Source organism: Phytophthora sojae, assembly GCF_000149755.1.
Source record: "Phytophthora sojae unplaced genomic scaffold PHYSOscaffold_14, whole genome shotgun sequence".
NCBI lineage: Eukaryota > Oomycota > Peronosporomycetes > Peronosporales > Peronosporaceae > Phytophthora > Phytophthora sojae.
Window position 1 is genome coordinate 1239001 of NW_009258128.1, and position 22343 is coordinate 1261343.

Sequence of the window (22343 nt, forward strand, 5' to 3'; positions counted from 1 at the left end):
GCCGGCTGATTTGCTTGCAATTCAGACGGAATGTCCGATGTGCAACCGGCATTCGCTCCTTGTACAGTAGGCTAAATCAGCCGCCATACAACAATCGTTGCAGTCGCTCTTGGTTTACGAGTCAAGGCTACACCACTAAAAGCACAGCTAAGCCGAAAAATCTACACGCTACGGAACAGGTTGCTGAGGTATGGAGGCGACGGGTCTAAGCGCGGTTACGCCGCTGAGCTTGCCTAGTCTAGGGCCGAGGTGCATGTATGTTGATCGAAATTGCTAGGATGCACATAATTACGAGACGGACGAACGATTTATACTCCGATTATAATTGAGACATCCCCGATTTAGTACCTCCAAATCCCCCGTGAGCGATGCTTTACTGGTCAATTCAGCAGGACAAACTAATCGGTTTTCACAATAGATGTGACTTGTATAATACATGCAGGTTTATTATTCTATCACATAATACATTGCAAGTCGATTTCTTTTTCAGGTCGATTAAGAAATTCGACTTACTTAAGTAAAATAGTTCTTGTTTAGTGACATCGATCAAAATTATATGTACAATCGTTATTGTAATAAAAGTTAATTGGTATCGATAGTCCGCAAAACTTCAGGGGCACGTACCCTAGATGTGAACGTACAGTATATTGAGAAGAACGTGGATTACTATACCTGTGTCCGGGGTAATCAAGATCGCTCTCGTTGCTGCTGCATCCAGTACCAGTATGCACGTTCTTATTTATTAGTAGTAGTATTGAAACGTGGATCTGGACCCGTAAAAAATCACTCTGTATAAGTTTTTCTATCTCCCTACATAAGTGAAAGATAACATGAACATGTACATGTATACCCGACTCACCATTCAAGCTGGGGTGTTCGTGTTGTTGAAGCCGATCGTATTACTGTTACAGTAGTACTGTACATGTACATAGTCCGTGGATTCGCTTTACGAGCCACACCTTCAGTGCATGTAATATTCGTGGCACTATTTTGACATTGGCGACAAGGATTCAAGTGCAAGAATACACCAGCTATCTATTAAGGTCTTAAGACAGCTTTACCAAGGAAACAGTCCTACAAACATGCAGCCGAACACTTGTGCCTGCCGCCACAGCACATCCGCAGCACAGCACATCCGCAGCATAGCTCCTAACTCACTCTTCATGGCTGAACCGTGACTCACCTTTGCAACCCCTGTCGAGGCTATGCTCCCCACAAGGACAACCCTTAGGGCTTGCTAGCAAGCCCTTTGCTGTTGTTGCGTGGCCAAACCGTTCAGTTTTCGTTTTCCTTGGCTACAGAGCCCTGCTAAAACATGAAGCTAACTTCGATTCTTACCATCGCCTCTGTTGTTTTCGCTTTCGTTCAAGGCGGATCCAGCTACGCGACCTCTCCGGTAACCATTGTTGCTCCAGGAAACAACGAGACTCAAGCAGAACCCAGCTACGTGTACTCCAACCTTTCCGTTTCCGAGCTAACCCCAGCCAATGGCTCCAGCGAAACCATCCCGATTTCGCCCAAGACCACAAGCATCGTACCAAGCGGCTCAAAGACTTACGCTGCCGGGCTACGATCCAGTGCGGCGGGGAACAACTTCTGCACTGCCGCCCTTATCAGTCCGACCCACCTACTTGCCGGTACGTATTGCTACTCGGGCAACATTCGCTGGGCCTCGATCGGCTCTCACTACTCAAGATGGCGAGCAGATTAAGGTCGTGGCGATACTGCAGCACCCGAAGAGCTCGAGCGCGAACTTCTCAAGCGATGTTGCAATTCTCAAGCTGGAGAGACCGAGCAAGTTCAAACCCGTAGCGCTTGCAACAGCGGATGACTCCGATGTGAAGGACGGCGAGTGGGCCGCGAAAATGGGCTGGGACACTGCGGGCGAAGGCACAATGGCGAATGAGCTTTCACGCGCTAATGTTCAATTGATGAGCAATGCCAACTGCGCCAAGGAGACAACCATTGATGACACGATGCTGTGCTCGCGAGGAGTAGCCAATGAAACTTCTTGCACGGGTGACTACGGGGGCCCTGTGGTTGTGGAGCGCCCCAGTGGTGATGTTGTGGTGGGTGTCGTAAGCTGGGGTAACGACTGTGGTCAACCGGGGTACCCTAGTATCTACTCTAGTGTGTCAAGTGCACGGGCATGGATCGAGTCCGTTGCCAGTGGTGTCTGCTTCCACTAAGACAGTAGTATTGAGAGTGACAGGCAATTAATGAAAGTTCGCAAAATCGATAACAACTTGACTTATTCATACGCGCTGTAAATTGGCCGGCCTAATACGCATGGCTGATGCAGGTTGCGCTGAAACTTTGATGACGACCATGAGTGATTTCTTGAAGCAGTCCTTTAGACTTAGTATATGCCGATTTCTACTAATCCTACGTATTAATAGTAGATATTTCCAGAAACTTGTACTGCGTTTCGAATTCCTTATTTTCAAATTGCAGGAAATAATTTCGGAGCTTCTCTGATGCAGTTGTCTTTGATCGCAGATCTGTGTCCGAATTTCGCAGGATTACCGCAGCCAATTCTACAAAGTTTTACAGTACGTTAAAGCTTCCCCGTAAGCGACTCAATCCACCCTCGAACTCGCGACACAATTCCAAACGCTGTTGGGGTTCCATCTCTTCCGCAAGTGTCGCCCCAACTCACGACGCCAATCAAAACATCGTCCCCGCCTGGCGCCTCCCTCACCAAAGGACAACCCGAGTTACCATAGCACGGACTCTTGCCCGGCCCGCCAGCGCACTCGTCGATATCCAGCACCTTGGAACATTCGTCGTAGCTCAGCAACTGTAGCTTTACGGACTGAAGTTCGTACGATGTGGTTGCGTTTTCGTCGACTCTCCCCCACCCGATTGCAGCGGCGAATTCTCCAGGGTTGATGTCCGATCCGTCAGCGGCAGCGATCTTCACAGGCTTGATCTGGCTCGGTCTCTCAAGACCCAGCCCCACGAAGTCGTTCCACATTTGGTGGACATTAGTCGAGTAATTGGGGTGGCCAGGGATGGACACAACTCGAATCTGCTCGCCGTCTTGAGTGCCGTTGATGTAGTGCAAGCCAATCGAAACCCAGCGGATCCCACCTTCGATGCAGTGCGCTGCACTTAGTACATGGCTGGGGGTGACAAGCGATCCGCCACAAAAGTTCCCACCAGCGGCTGTGGATCCAAGACCAGCAGTGTAGGACTTGGCGCCGCGTTGAAGAATCTCCCCACCGACGATTAGCTTGCGCTCAGGCTGCTCGTGCAATAGAATGGCTATCAACAGGACACACTATGCCAGCGAACGCGAGTGTGAAACCGATAACAATGGAAAGCATTGAGGCTGGAGGACTTCGATGCAAAACTTGGAATGCACGTATGTCCATACCTGGCTCGCCGCTAAAACTCCTGAAAGGTAGAAGTCAGGCGATTGAATTGCCGCATGGTTTCGCCTGAGGAGACTGGTTAAACAGAGCTTAATCACGCCAGCAGTGATTTCACTGCGGCATTGATCAATGATCTCAAAGTTAAGATTTCCAGCACATCCAACCTTGGGATGAGTGAGTCCGATACATAGTACAGTGTAGTGTGCAAACACCTTGAAACGGGTGATAATCGGCAGTTGTATTATACTTTACACAGCAATTGACGAGCCGGTCACCGAAACTAATACTTCGAAGTATGCCAGTTCAGGTCATCGAGCAAGCCATGAACCAGCTTAAGCAGCGAGCTCAACTAGCTACGACCTTTTTCTCTCTCTCTCTTCAACACATCTAACCTGTGAGTTTGATCAACTGTAAGCTCAAATAAAAGGTCATTTTCCAAAAATCTGTGATTAAGTCGGTTCGAACCCAGCAGCCTACGCACCAAGCATTATTTCGATAGTGGAAAGCAGCTTCCAAGCCCACCTACTCAAAATGCGACAATAGCCAACAAGTAGGTCGCCAATTAGTTGGCTAAAAGTAAGCTCGGTGTACGGGCTACCCAAAGGCACAAAAATTATATGTAACCCCTCATGTCAAATAAAGTACTGAAAGATATGGTGAGGGTATTTCGCACAAGACGAACAGTGCATAATTTAAAAGGAAGGGCGGTACTATCATGTTAACCCTTTCGCGATAATACCATACAAGTTTGGTTTTGTTTCCTTTCATTCCCACAGCTGCTGTGGCACAGCATCTGCATCTCCTCGGACAGTAAGCTTAGGAATCGCCAATGGGATTCCGAAAAATCCGGAAGGAAGGAAATTACGTTGATTCACTCGACGGAGTAGTTCGGGTGGTTCATCATGGCGAGGACTTGGATGTTTTGCCTTGCTCCGATTTGCTGACCATCCCAGTGTGATTGGTAGTGTGCTATGTGGTGCCACTGGCGCGAAACGCTAAAAAGAAATGACCCGAGGCACAGCTTCTCGTTACCAATTCAAGCTGTTAGCCCACCATTATGGAAAGGCTTTCCCAGTAATACAAGTTACAAACCGACAGATAGGAACAGGTTTTCGCTCGGAGGGGAAGAATTCTTAAGCGCAGTGGTAGCTGAGGTTTCAACCACCATCGCGATTGCGATAGCCGAAACGGTCACTCGGGTGAGTCGATCCACGCAGTCTGAAAAAAACTGGGGGGGGGGGAACTTGTACCTACAGTATGTAGCAGCAGTTTGCTACTTAAGTAACAAGCTTGCTCTGGTTCATGCACAGCAACCAATTGGCCCGTCCTGTAATCAAACGATGAGCTTGAAGTATCTAATCGCAGCTTGGCAGCGACCTCCTTCCACGATTGCAGATTGCCCTCGACACAATTTCCGGCGTAGTGAAACGAATTCTTGAAGCTCACTGTTGCTCGACAAGCTCATGATAACCGCGTCAACAGTGATTCATCAAGTGTAAACACGCAGTAACACTGAGAATCATAACTGGAGTGGTGAAAGATGGGTTGACAGCCAACTTGACAATATATAGGAAATTGTACCATGATGCGTTACCACCTTAGCCAGTGGTTTGTACAAAGACGTACGATCCGAGCTCTCAGCAGCGAGTGAGCGAGGCAGCTTGTTCAATCTGCGACCCAAGCATGCTCTCTAGGGCGTAACACTACGCATTTCCCGCGATACTCGTTCATCAAAGGCAATCGAGTTTGTCCAACCTCAAGCGCACTACCCACTGTGACTATGACTACAATGCACTTCCTCTCCTCTCTCGCGGTATCGTCCCTCCCCATCATCGCTGCTGTGCATTCTACCAGCGCGTTGGCCACGACAGGTCCCTCGGTACCGTTGAAACGACTGTCGTTCCAGTCGGTCAAAAGACGAACTTCGTCGCTCTTCGCTTCTACGAGAACGGTCCAACCACATCCGACCCACGTGCTCACAGCGGCGAGTTGCATCTTTCATGATCCGGCTGGGCGGTCGTCGGGATGCACCACCACAACAGCATCAAGGAGGGGGAGCCGATCAAGATGTCGGGCATGTTCATGCACCCGTCGTATAGCGAGCTCATCAACGATTTCATTGTTCTGAAGCTCGAGAAGTTTGCTCCTGTGCAACTGGCTGCAGCTGATGACACGGAGCTCAACCTCGGCGACTGGGCCAGCGTCCTCTCGTGGGAAGTTCATAAAGCAAAGTACCAAGCGTGAACCGGAACTGGAGAGCGCCTGGTCGAAGATCATGCGCAACGGGGAGCGCCGGCCAATGGTTGAAATGAAGGTGGTGATAAATCCGGTGGTCAGTCGATCGAGGATCCAATCCCCGCAGTGTATGGCGGCCCACTCGCTGTCACTCCGAAGTCTAGCTCCAGGCAGGCAAGGATGCTCTGGTTGGCTTGATGAACAGGGGTATGGACTGCGGCCGAGTCAATATGCCAAGCGTCTTCGCACGCGTCTCCAGCGACTGCAAGTGAATCGATTCAGTCATGAAAAGCACGTGCGTCGCCTAAAAAGAGGGAGCCGACCGTACCAGTTGGCAGTCAGTGGCTCCATTTGAAAAATAAACAACCCCTGCCACTCACTCGACTGGTTCACCCTTTGCTGGTTAGCCTCCCATTGTGCCCACGCTTACAACCTCTAAGTTAATGCAGTTAGAACACGCTGACAATCCGCCAGTCCACATCATCGGGTTGTGTTACGAGCGACTCAAAGCGCCACACCGCCGACGACTTCTTGCCCAGCGTCTGGTCCTCCCCTTCGGCCGTCACGATCTCCAAGTGCTCGACGCTATCCAGTAACACGTCGAGGCGCAACCTCTCGATCATGGTCGCGTGGTCTTCGGGGGCCACGTCCGCCATGGGGTTCACCACGACCTTCTCCTCGCTGTCCTTCGCCTCTCCTTGCTCCTCCTGCTTCTCCAACTCCGCCACCTGCGCGCGGTTGTAGGCCTCCAGCGCCCCCTCCTGCTTCAGCTCAGCCAGCGACATCCTGTCCCAGTTCACGTCGTACAAGTACACGCCGTTGATCTCGAGCTGCTTGAGCGTGAACGTGTTGCCCGTCTTGTTCGTCTGCTTCATGGCGAAGAGGAAGGCGTCGTAGCAGCCCTCGGACAGGCCGGACTTCATCTTGTCCGCGGCGGGGGACGCCGAGATGGCCCCCGTGGCGAAGTTGACGAACTCCCTCGAGTACATCGTGTTGACTGCCAGGTCGCAGGCGAAGCGCGCGCCGTTGAGGAAGTCCACGGCGTCGATCTCCGTGTTGGTGGGCAGCTGCAGCTTGGCGAAAAGCAGGTAGTTCTGCATCACCCAGTTGGACGGCGGGAAGACGCTGTGTTCGCGGTATCTGTCCATATGCGTGGTGACACGCTGTGTGGCGCGGCTGGCGAAGGCGTGAATGCCTTCGGGCCCATCGAGGATGGACGGTTTGGGGTCCGGGGAGGACGAATAGTGCTATACAGAATGATACATTGCGTCAAGCGACATTTTGGACACGTTATTAAGTATTTCACGCTGCGAATTTTTAGGTGGGGGTGCAACACGTACATGCACTGAAGGGGCGAGTGGCTGCGTGAGGTGGGGCGCCCTGTGGACGCGCAGGGAAGCGCGGACGCGACGTGCTAGAAGCTGCATCTTGTGTAGAGGGAAGAACTCTTTTCGATTGTGTGGCTGGGATCAGAGACGCTGCTGTGATTGGCTGAAATTTAGGTAATGAGGTGGAGTGTCTTCAAGGACACTTTAGGTAAGTTTGGTGGACACTATAGAGGCCGCATGTGTCCTCCTTAACATGATACCAATATTCGTGTTGACGCGCCAATTGACGTGACTCGAGGTGCCACGGACACTCAATCGCTCCATATCCCTGAGCTCCAGACGCGGTCCGGGGGCAAGCCTTCGATGGCATCAAGGGCATAGAAGGCTTGAAAGAACGTCGTGCAAGTTGCAGGAAATTCCCCTTGGTGACGTACTTGACCATCTTTCCGCGGGTGCACATCTGCTAGCAGGCAAGCAAGCGTTGCCTCGTTGTGGAGCTCCAGTTCTTCAAAGTCCATGTATGACGTCTGGGTAGAGAGTACTGTATGATGCAGTACTGTACAGTGTATCCGAGTAGAGCATTTCTGTATCCCTGTACGCAACAAGCAGAACCGCAGCTAATACGAATCTCTGTTGGTCGAACTTGTCGCACAACCAGCTTTCCAGCATCACTCGATTATAAGGTCTCGCAGATTGCGCGGCACGCAGCTTACGGGGCCGTAGCTGTAGGATGACGGGGTCCCTCGGATGTCGGCTACTGACTGGTGTTGGTGTACCGTATAGTGTACGAGGTGGCCTCAACTTGTGTTGGCACACTTCGATATCGTGAAGGGAAGTAACATCATGAACAGTACAGTACGTTATTGTACCACGAGTCCCACATCCTGGCTTGAAGCATTCGTGATATGATCTTTCGTGGAGATCAAAGCCCATTCTCCAGATTTTGCAGGACATCGATATGGCTCACGAGCATAAGCGCAGGACGGAATGTCCTGTATTTTCCAAATCGAAACATCCCGGCGTCAAATCCTACACAAAATCTAGTATTATTGGCACAAGCTTGGCAAAGTCAATCTTTAGTGCTTTTGCAGGACAACATGTCCTGCAAGATTTGCTGCATTGCGGATGCCGCACCCGCAATGCAGCAAACTTCCGAGCTAATGCGCCAAGCAGAATATAACACACACGTGGTGTCCGTTAGCGTAGCGTGCCCACCAGGAAGATACAGTATTCATGGCTCGCTCTGTAGACCAAGGAGCATTTTAGTCGTACCAGTTAAAGAAATCTAAGCTCAGCCATACATTTCATACATTCTCAACAGTTTTTTTTTTAACTAAGTCAGCAGTAACGCCGAGTCGAACCAGTACGTATATGAACGCTGAAAGATGTACAAACAATAGCTCTCCATTACCCATTGCTAATCGCAACATTTAATTGCGGGGGCACACGCTGTGTCGATGCTTGCCATGACTGTTGTATGTGTAGTGTCCCTGGATAGCGAAGAGCAATTGCAGCACCTTCCCTTAGGGTCTGACCCGCTGAAGCCGCCCACGTTTGAGCCTCCACCGAACGCCCATACCAGAGCTGCCGTACCAGCTAGTTGTCGTGATCGTGATCATCCTCAACGAAGTCGCCCACGACGCTACCGTAGCGAGCCCTCAGTCTTGATGGTTGCTGGTCTGCGCGCGTCATCTCCTGCCCGTCGAGATCCAGGCCAGAATGCCACCCGAGACCGAATCACCTGTACTCGAAGCCCTCGGCCACTTGTTTCCTGATGCGAGTAGGACGGAGTCATCGGCGTGGGTGGTGAGCATAGTATTAGACTTTTGTTGAGCGCCATATCGCTGACGATGTCCTTGTCGAAGAAGAGCTGGTCGTATTAGCGTGCTTCAACGCCGACTCGGCAATAAATTACAACCGCCTACGCCGGCCCAGTCTCGGCCAGCTTTTCTTGATGATGAAGAGGTAAAGTTATAGTATTGTGCAGGTGGGGCAGCCTATGGCATGTTTGCTGTTGCGGTGAGGCCAAACACAGGCAAAACTGCGATGCTATGTTAATTTAATTCTGATTGGACAAAATACTACAATTTTGGGTGTCCTGGTAATGTCCTGTAAAATCCGTTCAAGAATCATTCCCATTCTTGCCGTCCTTTTGAAAATTGAATTCACGATGTACAGTTACATTACCGGCCATTTGCAACCCAGGTTGTATTTCTAGAAATCGCCACCTCTGTTTGGCCAGCTGCATGGTATCGACCAGGATTATTGCTTGTACTGTAGCCAAATGGTACGGTATCGCTTGCAACTTCGGTTGCGCACACGGTAGCAAGTATTAGTCTGTTTTGCAACTCAACTCCTATACAAACTGCAAGTCACGGTAGCAAAACGACGCCGTATGGGAGACAGTATACAAAACACAAGTGAATTCGTTTATGCAGGGTTGCAAAGCGTTTATCACCGTGGCAAGCCGTGGCACCGCCTACGGCGGCCAGGAGCTTTCCATCGCTGGTCGAACCAGCTCATACTGTCGTACCTGCACGTAGTAGGAGGTCACGTCGGAGCCGAAGGCCTGTTATGGCGGCGGGGCTACCCGTAGAGCTAGCTCCGCGCTGCTGCACAACCCGTACGATTTCATGCAGGCTACCTCTACCACTTTCTCATCTACGGCTACTAGGTAGGACCAGAGGCACACTCTATCCAGCTCTCACTGAGATGAGAGAACGCAGGTAAACTGTGTCATCATTTCAGACATCTTCACACAAATAAAAGCCAGCCCGCCAGACCTACCGCACAGTAGCAATCTGCGTGAAATGGAAGCCGTCCCGCGGCTACAGACTCATAAAATCAGTATGGAAGGACCCCACAGCAGTACTGTCGTGTAGGAACACGCACTAAATTATATAATAACACACTTTCCCCACCAACAACACCCACCAAGTCCCGATGACTCAATGGGCTTGTTAGGGTTAGAACCTGAAGGCCCAGGAGCTTTCCCTTGCACCGGGTTGATGTTTCCTCTGTGCACCGTGTTTCCGCTTAGTCAACTGACGGAAACCCAGCGTCACCAGCCACGAGCAAAGGCTGACACGCTCTCACACGCAATATAAACCCCGCAGGCCCTCAGGAAGGAAGGGTCCCAGCCAGTCACGGCTTGATACGAGGGTACCGGAGCTATACTCCGGCGGGAAGGATAAATGGAGTGCGCTCTCGCTCCTCCACTACTCGGCGATGACTCGCCCTTCGTATACACGGCCACTTCTTCACTACTCTTGGCCTGACCACGGGTAAACGCACGCTACGATACTAGCAGGCGCGTCCACCGACAGTCATAATCCTACCAACAGGTTTATCCAATTGCTACGGGAACTCACTGATAGCCCGGACGTCTTCCTTGAGTGGTTGGGAGGAAAAGCTGTTCTGTTCTTGTTGCCCAAAGGGCTTATCTGTTCTATCTTCTCTTTCCTATGGTTCAATACAAATATCTAGTATAAACGTGTCCGTTTTGGATCTTCCCAAGTAACCACCGACCCTTCAGAGCCTCCTCGACGCCCCAAGAGGCCTCTCGATGACTCTATTGGACGATGAAGGGGTTCCCTGACTTGGAGCAGTCGCCGGGGCTCGAACGGTCGTCTTAAGTGCGGATCTCGGGTCAAAGTTCGCTGTAGGTTCGGATCGTACTTGAAGTCCTGGATCTCGAACTTGGGTGTCGACGAGTCTTCGGCACCGGTCCAGAATGGCCAATCAGCATCCGCCGAACATTGCTGAACATGTCCCGACGACTCGGGTCGCCACTGAAGCTTGGTCGTCAGCTCGATTCTCGTTTACCGCCTAATCACTACACCACAGCTGCCCCCACCACTATGCGAACCACATGGTGGCGAGCGTCGTGGTGCGTTCTGCTTCTGCTTCCTCTCGCTGTTAACGACGTCTGGTGTTGTTTGCCCCGGTTGCGTGCTTGGTAGGCGTCTGCGCCGTCGTAATGTCCCGCCGGTGGCTCGCTGCTGTAGGCTTACCTGGTTCCATAACTCGGGTTCGCACCGAGTCGTCGGGGCCGGGTTGGCGACCGCCGCATAGTGTCTCCGACCTCGTCCGGTACAGTGCCAACATCTTGTCCGCCTTCGCCGTCGTTCGACGACCTTTGGTGAGGTGGCATCCTCGCTTTCGTCAGACTCTGCTTCGTAGACAACGGCACGACACTCCATGACCGCTCGGCTTGATTCTGTACAACCACCCGGTTCTCGGGAACCATACGATGATCAGCATCGTGATGCGTGATGACCTGGACGAGCTTGGTGAGGCTGTAGACTGCGGTAGCTCCTTGCGCATAGGCTTCAGCAAGTTCCTGCGGCCGATCCGGTCCTCACAAAAACTCCTCAGCCACCATCTTGCCGTAGCGCGCCTGACCCAGCGTAGATCCTGCTTCAGGTGCTTCGAGTCATCGGCAGTTGTCAGCGCACCTCCGTCCGAGCTCCAAGCACACCAAGTCTTCGCCAGCACTGCCCTTGAGTTGTCGGGACCCGTTGTAGTTCGTTCCAATCGGGATTCTCCATCCGCATCATTCGCGTTCAATATCCATGTAGCATGCAAAGCTGCAGTAGCCATTTTCGTCTGCACTCCTGGGCTGCATTGCCCCAGGCGCAGTTCACCGTGAGGTTGAGTTGTCGCGAGCAGGTGCTAGGCGTTGCTCACAGCCTCGACACTCTTTCGGCACAGTCCACGTGTAGCAACCTTGGCGCTTGTAGACAGCAGAGCCTTGCACGTAGCGACCTTGTTTTCATCAGTCGGTTTGCCCCGTTCCATGTACGGCCGGATGCGGCTGACCCAGTTGACGCGAGAACTCGGCATGCTGTCAGGCTGTCCGTGCTCCGGCTGACTTGCACTGTCTGCGCAGAATCCGGATTCACCAGTCGTCGGGATTGGTGTCATTGACTTGTCGGTCCGTATCAGCAGCTTCATCTTGGGCGTGGTTTGTGAACGAGTCATCGGCGCAGCCATGGTAGGCTCAATGCTCCTCGAATTACTGCTGGGGAGATCTTGGAACCGAAAAGAATCACCGGGAAGCACGTTCTGCGGGGATATCCCGTCCGGATCGGTTTTGTAGATCACAGCTTGGAGTTGGTTGAGCTCACAGAGCGCGGCCATCCTATCGCCACTCAAAACCACCTTCGACGTCTGAGATTCCAACGATTCAGAAGCTAGCGAGTCAGCGGCAGCATTGCATTCCTGTGCGACGTGAATGTATCTCACAGATCGCAGTCGGGCCTTGACCTCCTCGTGGTAACTTGGTTGAGTCATCGCCCCGGAATCAGCTGCCCCTAGCGAGTGCAACAACGCCAGCCTTGAATTGCTAACAACCACCAAGTCGTCGGCACCGAGTTGCAAAGCCGCCAGCACGCCGTATGTCATACCGGCGCTCTGGGCAAGGTGGCTCGTCGTGTCGGCGAGGTAAGCGTTCGCGGCAATCATCAATTTCCACTCCGGTAGGCGCCACACAATCCATGCACAGCTTCCACCTGCACCATACTGTCCAGGCTGTGTCAAGCCCGCGAAAGATACCACGCACCCCGTATGACTATTCGGGAGCCGTGTATGTGAGAGGCTTTGCGCAGTAGGAGTCGTCGGGAAACTTCCAGTCGGTAGCCACGCGCTGTCATTTGTCACATCATCCTCGTCCATGCCCAGTACGCCCATCACCGACATACAGGTATGCTCCGGCATAGCGAGGGGAGTGTGTGCGTCGTAACGGGGGACCAGATGAGTTGTCGGTGCTTCATTGGTCAGGTCACAATGCGGTTTCAAATCCGGAGTGTCACCGTTTGTCGCCACAGTCGGGAACTGAGTTATCGAGGGTTGATCGGAGGCAATTTCGGCCACTTGTGGATCGGCTGGCGAGTCGTCGGGAGCGACTTGACTGCTTCTGCCCGGTCCCAAGGAGCTCGGTTCCGGATCATTGCCCCCTGGCAAGCCGTCAGAACCGTCACTCGTCGTCCCCGGATCCGCTGAGTCATCGGTGCCACCGTCACGTGGGTTCTTCAGGGCACGTGCATGTAATGCCTCCTTGCCGCTGTCTTCAAATGCACCCGGGCCATAGTCGGCACGTTTGGGGCTGTTCAAATCATCCCGTTCGTCTGCGAGGTTGCGCGTTATGGGAGGCGCATCGTCTTCCACCTCGCTCGCAAGACTTCACGCCAGAGAGCGCGAGCCCCCGCTGCGCACGGCGGACATCACTGCATCTTACGGAGTCTCGGGTGTCACCACCGCTGGCTCAGGCGCCTTCTCCTCCAGGTAGTCGTCGTATTCTTCATCCATCTCTTCATCCTTGGCGTCGGATCCAGTCATCGGCTCGTCGAAGCTGACGTTGCGCTCAGCAATCGGGTCGGGCTGCGGTGTGATCAAGACCGCCGTCGAGTCGTCGCCGCGCGTTCCGCCGGACTTCATCGGAGTTGCTGGTACCGCGGATTGAGATCCTGTCGCCATGTTCTTCTTCATCAGCTTCTTCTTCTTCTTCTTCTTCTTCTTGGTTGTTGCTCGTAACGTCAGTTGACCTGCTGTAACACGAGACACAGAAGGTCACACCAATCCCGGGTCGCGGCACCAGTTGTCGTGTAGGAACACGCACTAAATTATATAATAGCACACTTTCCCCACCAACAACACCCACCAAGTCCCGATGACTCAATGGGCTTGTTAGGGTTAGAACCTGAAGGCCCAGGAGCTTTCCCTTGCACCAGGTTGATGTTTCCTCTGTGCACCGTGTTTCCGCTTAGTCAACTGACGGAAACCCAGCGTCACCAGCCACGAGCAAAGGCTGACACGCTCTCACACGCAATATAAACCCCGCAGGCCCTCAGGAAGGAAGGGTCCCAGCCAGTCACGGCTTGATACGAGGGTACCGGAGCTATACTCCGGCGGGAAGGATAAATGGAGTGCGCTCTCGCTCCTCCACTACTCGGCGATGACTCGCCCTTCGTATACACGGCCACTTCTTCACTACTCTTGGCCTGACCACGGGTAAACGCACGCTACGATACTAGCAGGCGCGTCCACCGACAGTCATAATCCTACCAACAGGTTTATCCAATTGCTACGGGAACTTACTGATAGCCCGGACGTCTTCCTTGAGTGGTTGGGAGGAAAAGCTGTTCTGTTCTTGTTGCCCAAAGGGCTTATCTGTTCTATCTTCTCTTTCCTATGGTTCAATACAAATATCTAGTATAAACGTGTCCGTTTTGGATCTTCCCAAGTAACCACCGACCCTTCAGAGCCTCCTCGACGCCCCAAGAGGCCTCTCGATGACTCTATTGGACGATGAAGGGGTTCCCTGACTTGGAGCAGTCGCCGGGGCTCGAACGGTCGTCTTAAGTGCGGATCTCGGGTCAAAGTTCGCTGTAGGTTCGGATCGTACTTGAAGTCCTGGATCTCGAACTTGGGTGTCGACGAGTCTTCGGCACCGGTCCAGAATGGCCAATCAGCATCCGCCGAACATTGCTGAACATGTCCCGACGACTCGGGTCGCCACTGAAGCTTGGTCGTCAGCTCGATTCTCGTTTACCGCCTAATAACTACACCACAGTACTGCTTGCACCCGTGAGCTGTTGCCGCTTTGTTGAAGAAAGTTAAGGCGTTCAAGAAGTACAAGGTCGTGACCAGTTCTCGCGGTCGGTACTGCACCTACGAGGGCGACGCTAGTGTATTACAAAGAGGTTCTCGCAGTCAGTACTACATGCACAAGAGTTATTCAGCTCATTTCACAGCGCGTTGCTCATAAAGCAACCTCAAAGGGCTGCAGCAAAGTGACACATTACCTGGTACTCCATTTTTAACCAATGAGATGACGGTTGCAAAGCTGGTTGCTGAACTGGCTGGTATTTCTACAGTACCTACATGTATTACTGAATGATTATGCCCTTATGCCCTGGTGAGTTGATGCGGCGATTGGGAGCTTGCTGCCGATCGATGGACGGATGGGAGGGCCTCCAACCGCCGACAAGTCCTCATTTCTCAATTTGCTTCGCGGCACTGAAGTCCTGCTATAATCTGCCATCCAAGTCGAATCATGCGCATCTGCCAGTTCCTGCTAGTTGCCGCTCTCGCTCTCGTCGCGTCCAGCAATAGAGCTTAGGCGTCCGCCACTCAGCTGGTCTCTTCCGACTCAGTGCCGGCAGTCGATGAAGCACAGGCGCTTGACGCGGCCAAGCGGTTCCTCCGAAGCGACGATATTCTCGACGATGCCGAGGACAGCGAAGAGCGAGCCAAGCTCCCTGCTGGACTGCTGAAGCCCGAGAACCTCAAGGTTGACGACCTACTCAACAAGAACATGCTCGACCGCGCGCGGAACGGCAACAAGAAGCAGCGGAACAAACTCTTCAGTATGTGGGCTGCTGCGCCCAAGAAGGAGCGGATGGCTGCGATCCAGAAAATCCTCAACCAAATGCGAGGGTTCACTAAGAACAAGAAGTTCTTCAACGCCTGGAACAAGTACTCCCACCGACTCGATGGCGGCGTCACCCGTAACACGAGGAGGACAAATTAACTGGGTTCTGATCACAGACCGTAGATTTAGCTCACCACAGCAGAAGATTCTTCGTCTCCTATAGCTGGTGGTAGGCCCGCTGCAACTGCACTTCAGTAGTAAAATGGTAGTAAGGGGATTGGCCAGTTTAGTAGAGCAAACTGAATTTTTTACTTTGAAAAAGTATTTTCTTGAAACCTACAAATCTTTTGGAGATAAAACGTGTACACAATGAAAGCCCTAGATTTTTTCTAACATGTGCACCAATCCAGACACAGTTAGCAGCTATGAAAGTGCTATTGTAGCGCGCAAAAGAAAACATGCCTACAGTATGCTGCGATCAGTTTAGTAGAGCGGAATAATACTGGTCTTTGTATCAAACTACCATATGGAAACGCGTGGGAAGAGTTTTATAGCACGTATTTCATTATTTCTGCAATATTACTGGTTCTACTAAACTGGTCAATTCTACTAAACTGGCCAAAACCCTTAATGGATCTTTACTGGTGATTCTAGCAAACCAACTGAATGACTCAGTCGCCATAGATTAGCGAATCTTCTGAGGGCCCAAACTACCTGGACATGTGCCGCGTATTTTGGCACATTAGCTGACGATAACGACGCTACTAATCTCGACATCCTCAGCAAAAATTTACTCTTTGACCTGTCCGCCCATGCATATATCCTGCCCCCACTGACTCACAATGCTGATTTTTATGAGGCAGGTAATCCTACCCATGTATTGTATCCATGAATTCTCCATGTTCGAGTCCATGTGTTGCCCATGTTGAGATTATATCTCATCGAGCCTTCCGTAATATATTTTCGGCATGTTCTTTGGTGAAGATGTAGCTATTTATGCCCAGCCAGATGTACGATCACATCATCATCTCAATCAGACGATTCTGCACCAGGGTGCAGAATCGTCTAGTGACCAGTGGTCAATACCTGTTGACAGTACATTGGAAAAATCAAGACCAGCAAATGCCGTCGTCGGCTTTGTGAAGCCAACCTCATCTGTCCGGTGGAGGGCGTCGTTCGCTAAATAGCATCGTGACCGCTTATCTCGGACATAATGAGACCGTACCCATAAGGATCAAACACGGACAAACCTGGGTAAACCCTGCTAGAAGACTTAGCGATTACAGAGAGACGAAGTGTGCACTCATGTATGTATTTCGGAGTTAAACCTGGTACGACACCAGCAACGGCTTCGTGAAAAAAACAGTGACCGTTCCCTTTGAACTATGTACTGCATTCACTCCGGGCAATTGCATTAGGAGAACATCCCTTCGAGTCTCACCCTCAGCTCTGAAGCAGCGTCTCCATGGCGTTATCTTCCATGCGTTTCTTGCTAAAAACGACTATTGCGTTGAGAATCTCCCTGCGCCAGCGCCGTAGTCCTAGGTGCGAGTAGTAGCTCCCGGCTTCCTTCCACATCTTCTTTCAAAAGAACAAGCACACAAACAGCCCGCAGCTGTCGCTATCTTTTTGTGTCGGGCTGTGGATAGTTGTCTGCGTAAACCCACGCAACGTTGTTCCAATAATCTCTGTCGATATCTCCTGCAGCAGTTGGTGCGTCCGTTTGTCGACACTGTCGAAACAGTATAGGTGACCGTTGGCATTGTCCACCACTACGCAACCCAGTGACTGCTGATCAGATTGATTGGCAAGAAGGCAAAGTCTTCTGCTGCTGTCTCCAGAGCGTTCCGAATTCCCTGTGGTACACGTTTTCCCTTGTTTCCTTTGTCTGGAAGAAGGATCGGTGGCAAGAGGATGGTCTTGTTGTTACCGTACTTCTCACACAGCGTCTTCATGAATGTCTCGATGATCAGGTCGTTGAACCATGTTTGTTCGCGAGCGCAGTAAACGTAAGACCTTTCCAAGTTGAAGCCAAATCCGACAAGTTTCTCATGAGGCCACGTCTGGTACATTTGCTTTTCCAAGCGCAGCGCTGCCGTATCCTCCTCGTCATTATCATCGTTGCGTTTAGCAAGCAGTGCGTCGATAGACGTCATTAGCCATGAGTAACACTGTGATCCCTGTTTACAGGTATTGACCAGGTTTCCCAGGTAATGCATTGCTGCAAACGTTTGGTCGGAGAATTCACCTGCACCCTCAATATCGATGACGTACCGAGATGCTTGACCTTCATGCGCTGCATCCACATCCTCTGTCCCAGCCCTATTGATCGCCTGCAATGCGTTTCGAGCCACCTCCAGCGTGAGCCGAAACGTTATCGTCTGCTCCATCGGCACACGGACCTCCACTGAGATGGTTTTCTTGGAGTGTCGTCGGAAGCGCACCTCAAACGTGTCGAGAAAAGATTGGAGTTCGCAAAGTCCTAGCTTTTGCGTCTCATTGTAGCCCACTACTTCAGCGACGTATTATGCGCGCAGGGCCTTACGGAGTGTTGAGTGGAGCAGTCGCTCCTTGCAGCAGGGCAGTCGGCAGAAGAGCCGACTTGCCGGTTACAGAGAAGAATAGGCAAATGAGAGACAAACGTCTGAACACCTGTTTAATCTGTTAGCAAGTTCTAGGGGAGTTCAGCTCTGAACTCTTGTCCGTTCGAGAGTAAACCATGTTCGCCACGCAAAAGTCCATTTGCTTGAGGACCTCGCTGGAATAAATTCCGTACTTCTTGTCATCTCGAATCGCCTTCTTTAACCACTTGATCACGTGAATATGGCACAGCAAGATCCGACAATTCGGCAGCATCCGTTTCAACACTTCAACCTCATTCTAGTCCTTATCCACCATGACCACTATCGTCCGCTCCCACTCGTTCATAGCCTGGAAATGCTCAATTGCCTTGACCATATACCAGTCTGCATTACGCTCGTTCACCGAGTATTGTACCGGTTGCCCGTTTCCAAACTGATCCATCACCATTAACGTGAGTAGCTGATAGCGCTTTCTACAAAACATGAAAAAAACATAGTCAGCACGTGCAGAAAACCTGGTCCATTACAGATGAAGTGGACGCTTACCGGTTGGTCTTGTGGGTGCACTCCACCAGCAGCAACTCCGGAAACCGACTGTAGTGCTTACGCATGAGCTCAGACGAGATAGAAAGCACGGTGGTTTGGCCTCTATTATTCTCGTTCACCGTTGCCACGTTTCCCTCAGCCTGCATGTTGAAGGAGACCAGTAACTCAGCAACTTGGTCTTCGTCAGATAGCCCGTCGCCTTTTCAAGCACGAAACAGTAGCAAAGCTTTGTTAGAATGTAAACTCCGTTCTCAGAGTTAATAGTGAATTTATCAACCGTCCTTTTTGAACCTTCGAATCATGTTGTGCACGTCTCCCATGAGGCCACGGTATGGCGTGCTACTACGGATGTAGTCATAGATCCGCGAAGGCCTGCCGCTGACTTTCACCATGAACTTGACGTCATCCATGACACGTGATTTCTTTGGAACCTGGCGAATACCTGGGTGAGACCTGTACACTTCCTCCGAAACCTGGTGATTGTGCCCGTAGAACTCGCGCTTCACTTCGATTCCCCACTTGCCACGAGACCGCTGAGTCACTTGTGCGATAAACCGAAACTCGCAACCGGAAGAAAAAGTGCTCTGCGCAGGCCGCTTGCCAGTAGATCGCGAACGAGGCGTGTGTGCAAATGTAGACACGCTGATATGGGTCCATGGAGTCAGGTACAAACGGAATCTTGGATTTCGGCTTGCCTAGGTACTGCTTCTGCTTCTTGAGCCGCCGATTATGCAGCGGCACGTTTAATGTCTCGCTCACTCCCGTCTTCGCGCTAGTCGTGCGGCTGTATCTCTCCAACTAAGCCTCGAAGGCCTCCAACGACTTCTGCCGATTTTTCATGATCGGGACGTAGTGCAAATCGGCGTCAGAAAAAGCCCGACGGCGCTTCTTGCTTGTGATCGCGTGACGTTCTGAAGCTTCATGTGGCGCGTCTTCTCCATCCTGACCATCATCCTCTTTGCTTCCTACTTCCTCGTCTTCTTCACTCTCATCATCTTGGTCATCATCTTCGCTCTCCTCCTCTTGCTGATACTCTTCTTCACTGTCCGATTCATGTTGATCTTCTTCTCTACTTTCCTCCCTCCCGATCTCGTCATCAGCTTGGGTCGATGCGGCACACTCTTCTGTCTCCTTCATCTTCTGTAGAATAGCGGCTGTCTTCTTGGAGCGAGCCATCGATTGACAAATCCTGTCCAAAACATGTCAAAATATGTGGTCAATACATGGTCAGAACAATATTCACTCGAGCGTGACTGAGCATCGCCAACTCACGCGCTCACCTTTAGCGCCTCTCTGCGTTGAGGTGGCTAACTCACCAACTGCTCGGGGATCTTGCGGAAGGAGCCCTAGCATCCGGAAGTACAGCAAGTTAGATCGAGACCAAACCATGTCTTACAAAAGGAACAACACTCAACAGGTACGTACGAAGAGAACGGATAGCGGCGCTGTCAGCTCAAGCCCACCCACGACCACGGAAGCGCGGGGCGAATATCACAGTGTTCGCGGCGTGGAGCAGCGCGCGTTCGGCGTTGGCAGCTCGCAACTGTGGAAACACAGCGGCGGCGGCGGCGGGGAAAGCTCCCAATGGCGGGGAATGGTCGAGTGTGTGCTTGGGGGAGAAATATGGAATGATCCGGTTCAGACCGATCCCAATGATTCTGATCGGTGCAACACATCGTCGCAGAAAATGGACATTTCCGTAAATTACGACGTAGTGCAATGCATTCTATAACATGGACAATTCATGGGAAAAAAACGCGAGTAATACCTGATTTAAATACATGGGCAGGACGTTTGTCGTTTTTATTAACCCTTTCGTGGCCAAAAGGTGCATTTTGACCCCCTTGATGGTTGTTTCAAAACCTGCGAGTAAAACCACCGTGAAGGGGGGCAAAATGCCCCGTTGACAGAAGTTCAACTACGAACCCACCTACTTTTAAATCCGCCAATCACAGCGAGTTTGACTCCCCCACCCCTTGAATAGATTACGCTGTGTGGCAGACATAACAGTAAAATACGCGTTTAAGTTCGTCATTTATGAAGATTGCGTCAGCAAATACCAATAAATTACGAGTTTAAGGTGACGATGCACACGTAGCTTCATTGTTCTTGTCTCTATCGCTGTTACACACCTAACAGTAGGCAGGCCCGCCTTCGCGTCAACCACGAGAAGTTGAGCTAGCACGGCCAGCACGGAGTTGAGTCTCCAGCTACTCCGTGGCTGGTGCCGAGCTGCACCGACACCCCGCGCTCCTTCCGCTTCATGACGCTCACCACCACGCGCCGTTCACCAACACACCCTCGGTGATGGCCGAGGGCAACACCTCGGCGGCGCTGTCGAACTCGTGCTTCACCTCGTGCACGGCCGCGCGTTACTCCTTGACGTTGATGGGCGAAAAGGAGAAGGCCGCCACTGCCCCCTACTTCTTCTCGTCCTCCGCCTTGGTCTTGTAGCCGCTGTACCGCCTTCTTCTCATCCGCCTCCAGCTCTGATGGTGGTGGCTTGGCGACGGCGGTGTAGCGGTGGCTTGGCGACGGCGGTGTAGCGGTGGCTTGGCGACGGCTGTGCAGCGGTGTATCGGCGACGACGGCGCTACCCGCAGTGCGCTCGCTGGTCAAGCGGCACCAATAGCGCCTCCGGCAGTCGCAGTCTCCGTTGCTTTGTTGAGGGTGCTTTCAACGCCGCCACCGCCGTGCGCGCCTTGCGTCCGTCAATCGAACGCAGCCAGCAAATGCTTGTAAGCCTCGAAAAGCGCAATGCCTACGTATCAACATTCAAGGGATCAGTTTGGTAATTGTATATAGAGCTATCAAAAGTGATGCAACGATAGATACGGGATATCGAGTTTTGTTGGAACCATTTTTCATAGTGAAATGCTGTAATATGCACATGTATATTTCAATAGTGAAATCAAGATAAATACCCACTTCGCGACTGTGGCTGGGCTTGGAGCTGGCATGATGCCAGGGGCTACCATGCGGGTGACCTGCAGTGGTCTTATCAAAGCGGAAGGAGCTCCTACCAAGTTGTCCAGAGGTGGCGGGTGTTGCGGCGCGCCAGCAAAGGCGCTACTGACAGCCCCAAGCGTCACCAGCGAGCGCTTCTAGCGCTGCGCGGACTCTAACGAATTCGCGCCATTATCTACTATTCATTACACTAGATATTGGCGCGAAATCGTCAGGACCTGCGCGCTGGTGTGACAGTGAGCATCCTATCAGCTCGCTGCGGCATGATTGAAGTTAAACGGTACGATTCAAAGTTGGATCTGTGATATATTTCAGGGATCTGCACGCATTACGTGAACATCCTGTTCGATCGATAACCAATCACATCACATGCTTCAGATTTGGTTTGAGATTGCCACACTATTAGCCAATGAAAAAATGACAAGCAGAAGTACCGTAAGTTGTGAAGGGGGGCAACATGCCCCCGTTCACCATCTCCATTCCACTGTGTGGAAGAGACACTCATTATGGCGAGTACCGTTGTTTATGAAAGGGGGCAAAATGCCCCCCCCCCTTGACGAGCTAATGTGCTAGTTTTGCATACCATACAAAACCAAGTCAAAAAGGTGTGTTCACGAAAGGGTTAATCTATCCTAAGAATCAATCAGAGCGTCGTGTCTGAGCGTAAATCACGCTTATTCACTAAGTACGAATCCCACTAATTCCGAATAGCTATCGAGCGCAGCGATAAAATCTTATGCTGCATTGCGGGCCCCCATCAGGGCCCGCCTACCCTACATAATTAACCTAGCGCTGCGAGTAGTGCAGCGAACCGACGAGGCGAGCGGAACGGGGGCACTTGCACACCCAGTAGTCTTAACCCTTTGTTCAGCGGGGGTCAGTGCGTAAAGTCCAGTGGACGTCGCTTGTAGGAGCCTCCGACAACATTATATAT

The 22343-nt window shown here is 51.7% G+C and overlaps 8 protein-coding genes across 8 annotated transcripts; 3 read left to right on the plus strand and 5 right to left on the minus strand.

The window, feature by feature from the left end:
* Nucleotides 1-1315: 1315 nt before the first annotated feature.
* PHYSODRAFT_341722 (hypothetical protein) lies at nt 1316-2189 on the plus strand (the record flags this gene model as incomplete). The annotated part of the gene is made up of 2 exons (XM_009540061.1): nt 1316-1637; nt 1696-2189. The coding sequence occupies 2 exons, from the start codon at nt 1316-1318 to the stop codon at nt 2187-2189; spliced, it is 816 nt and encodes a 271-aa protein (XP_009538356.1).
* Nucleotides 2190-2557: 368 nt separating this feature from the next.
* Nucleotides 2558-5372, minus strand: PHYSODRAFT_341723 (hypothetical protein; the record flags this gene model as incomplete). The annotated part of the gene is made up of 2 exons (XM_009540062.1): nt 2558-3247; nt 5229-5372. 2 exons carry the CDS (start codon nt 5370-5372, stop codon nt 2558-2560), a joined length of 834 nt encoding a protein of 277 aa, XP_009538357.1.
* A 30-nt stretch (nt 5373-5402) lies between these two features.
* PHYSODRAFT_341724 (hypothetical protein) lies at nt 5403-5884 on the plus strand (the record flags this gene model as incomplete). The annotated part of the gene is made up of 2 exons (XM_009540063.1): nt 5403-5608; nt 5818-5884. 2 exons carry the CDS (start codon nt 5403-5405, stop codon nt 5882-5884), a joined length of 273 nt encoding a protein of 90 aa, XP_009538358.1.
* A 177-nt stretch (nt 5885-6061) lies between these two features.
* PHYSODRAFT_566148 (hypothetical protein) lies at nt 6062-7025 on the minus strand (the record flags this gene model as incomplete). Its single annotated transcript, XM_009540064.1, has 2 exons — nt 6341-7025; nt 6062-6289 (listed from the first exon to the last, which is right to left on the minus strand). Exons 1-2 carry the CDS (start codon nt 6758-6760, stop codon nt 6062-6064), a joined length of 648 nt encoding a protein of 215 aa, XP_009538359.1. The 5' UTR covers nt 6761-7025.
* A 4589-nt stretch (nt 7026-11614) lies between these two features.
* PHYSODRAFT_341726 (hypothetical protein) lies at nt 11615-13997 on the minus strand (the record flags this gene model as incomplete). Its single annotated transcript, XM_009540065.1, has 4 exons — nt 11615-13121; nt 13179-13488; nt 13890-13941; nt 13992-13997. The coding sequence occupies 4 exons, from the start codon at nt 13995-13997 to the stop codon at nt 11615-11617; spliced, it is 1875 nt and encodes a 624-aa protein (XP_009538360.1).
* Nucleotides 13998-14842: 845 nt separating this feature from the next.
* On the plus strand, nt 14843-15473 carry PHYSODRAFT_254452 (hypothetical protein; the record flags this gene model as incomplete). The annotated part of the gene is made up of 2 exons (XM_009540066.1): nt 14843-14858; nt 15106-15473. The coding sequence occupies 2 exons, from the start codon at nt 14843-14845 to the stop codon at nt 15471-15473; spliced, it is 384 nt and encodes a 127-aa protein (XP_009538361.1).
* Nucleotides 15474-18438: 2965 nt separating this feature from the next.
* On the minus strand, nt 18439-18609 carry PHYSODRAFT_531952 (hypothetical protein; the record flags this gene model as incomplete). The annotated part of the gene is made up of 1 exon (XM_009540067.1): nt 18439-18609. A coding segment is annotated over one exon (171 nt), but the record flags the coding sequence as incomplete, so codon positions are not given.
* Nucleotides 18610-19104: 495 nt separating this feature from the next.
* Nucleotides 19105-20044, minus strand: PHYSODRAFT_289144 (hypothetical protein). Its single transcript, XM_009540068.1, has 3 exons — nt 19868-20044; nt 19723-19788; nt 19105-19631 (listed from the first exon to the last, which is right to left on the minus strand). The coding sequence occupies exon 3, from the start codon at nt 19616-19618 to the stop codon at nt 19241-19243; it is 378 nt and encodes a 125-aa protein (XP_009538363.1). The 5' UTR covers nt 19619-19631; nt 19723-19788; nt 19868-20044; the 3' UTR covers nt 19105-19240.
* Between the last annotated feature and the right edge of the window lie 2299 nt (nt 20045-22343).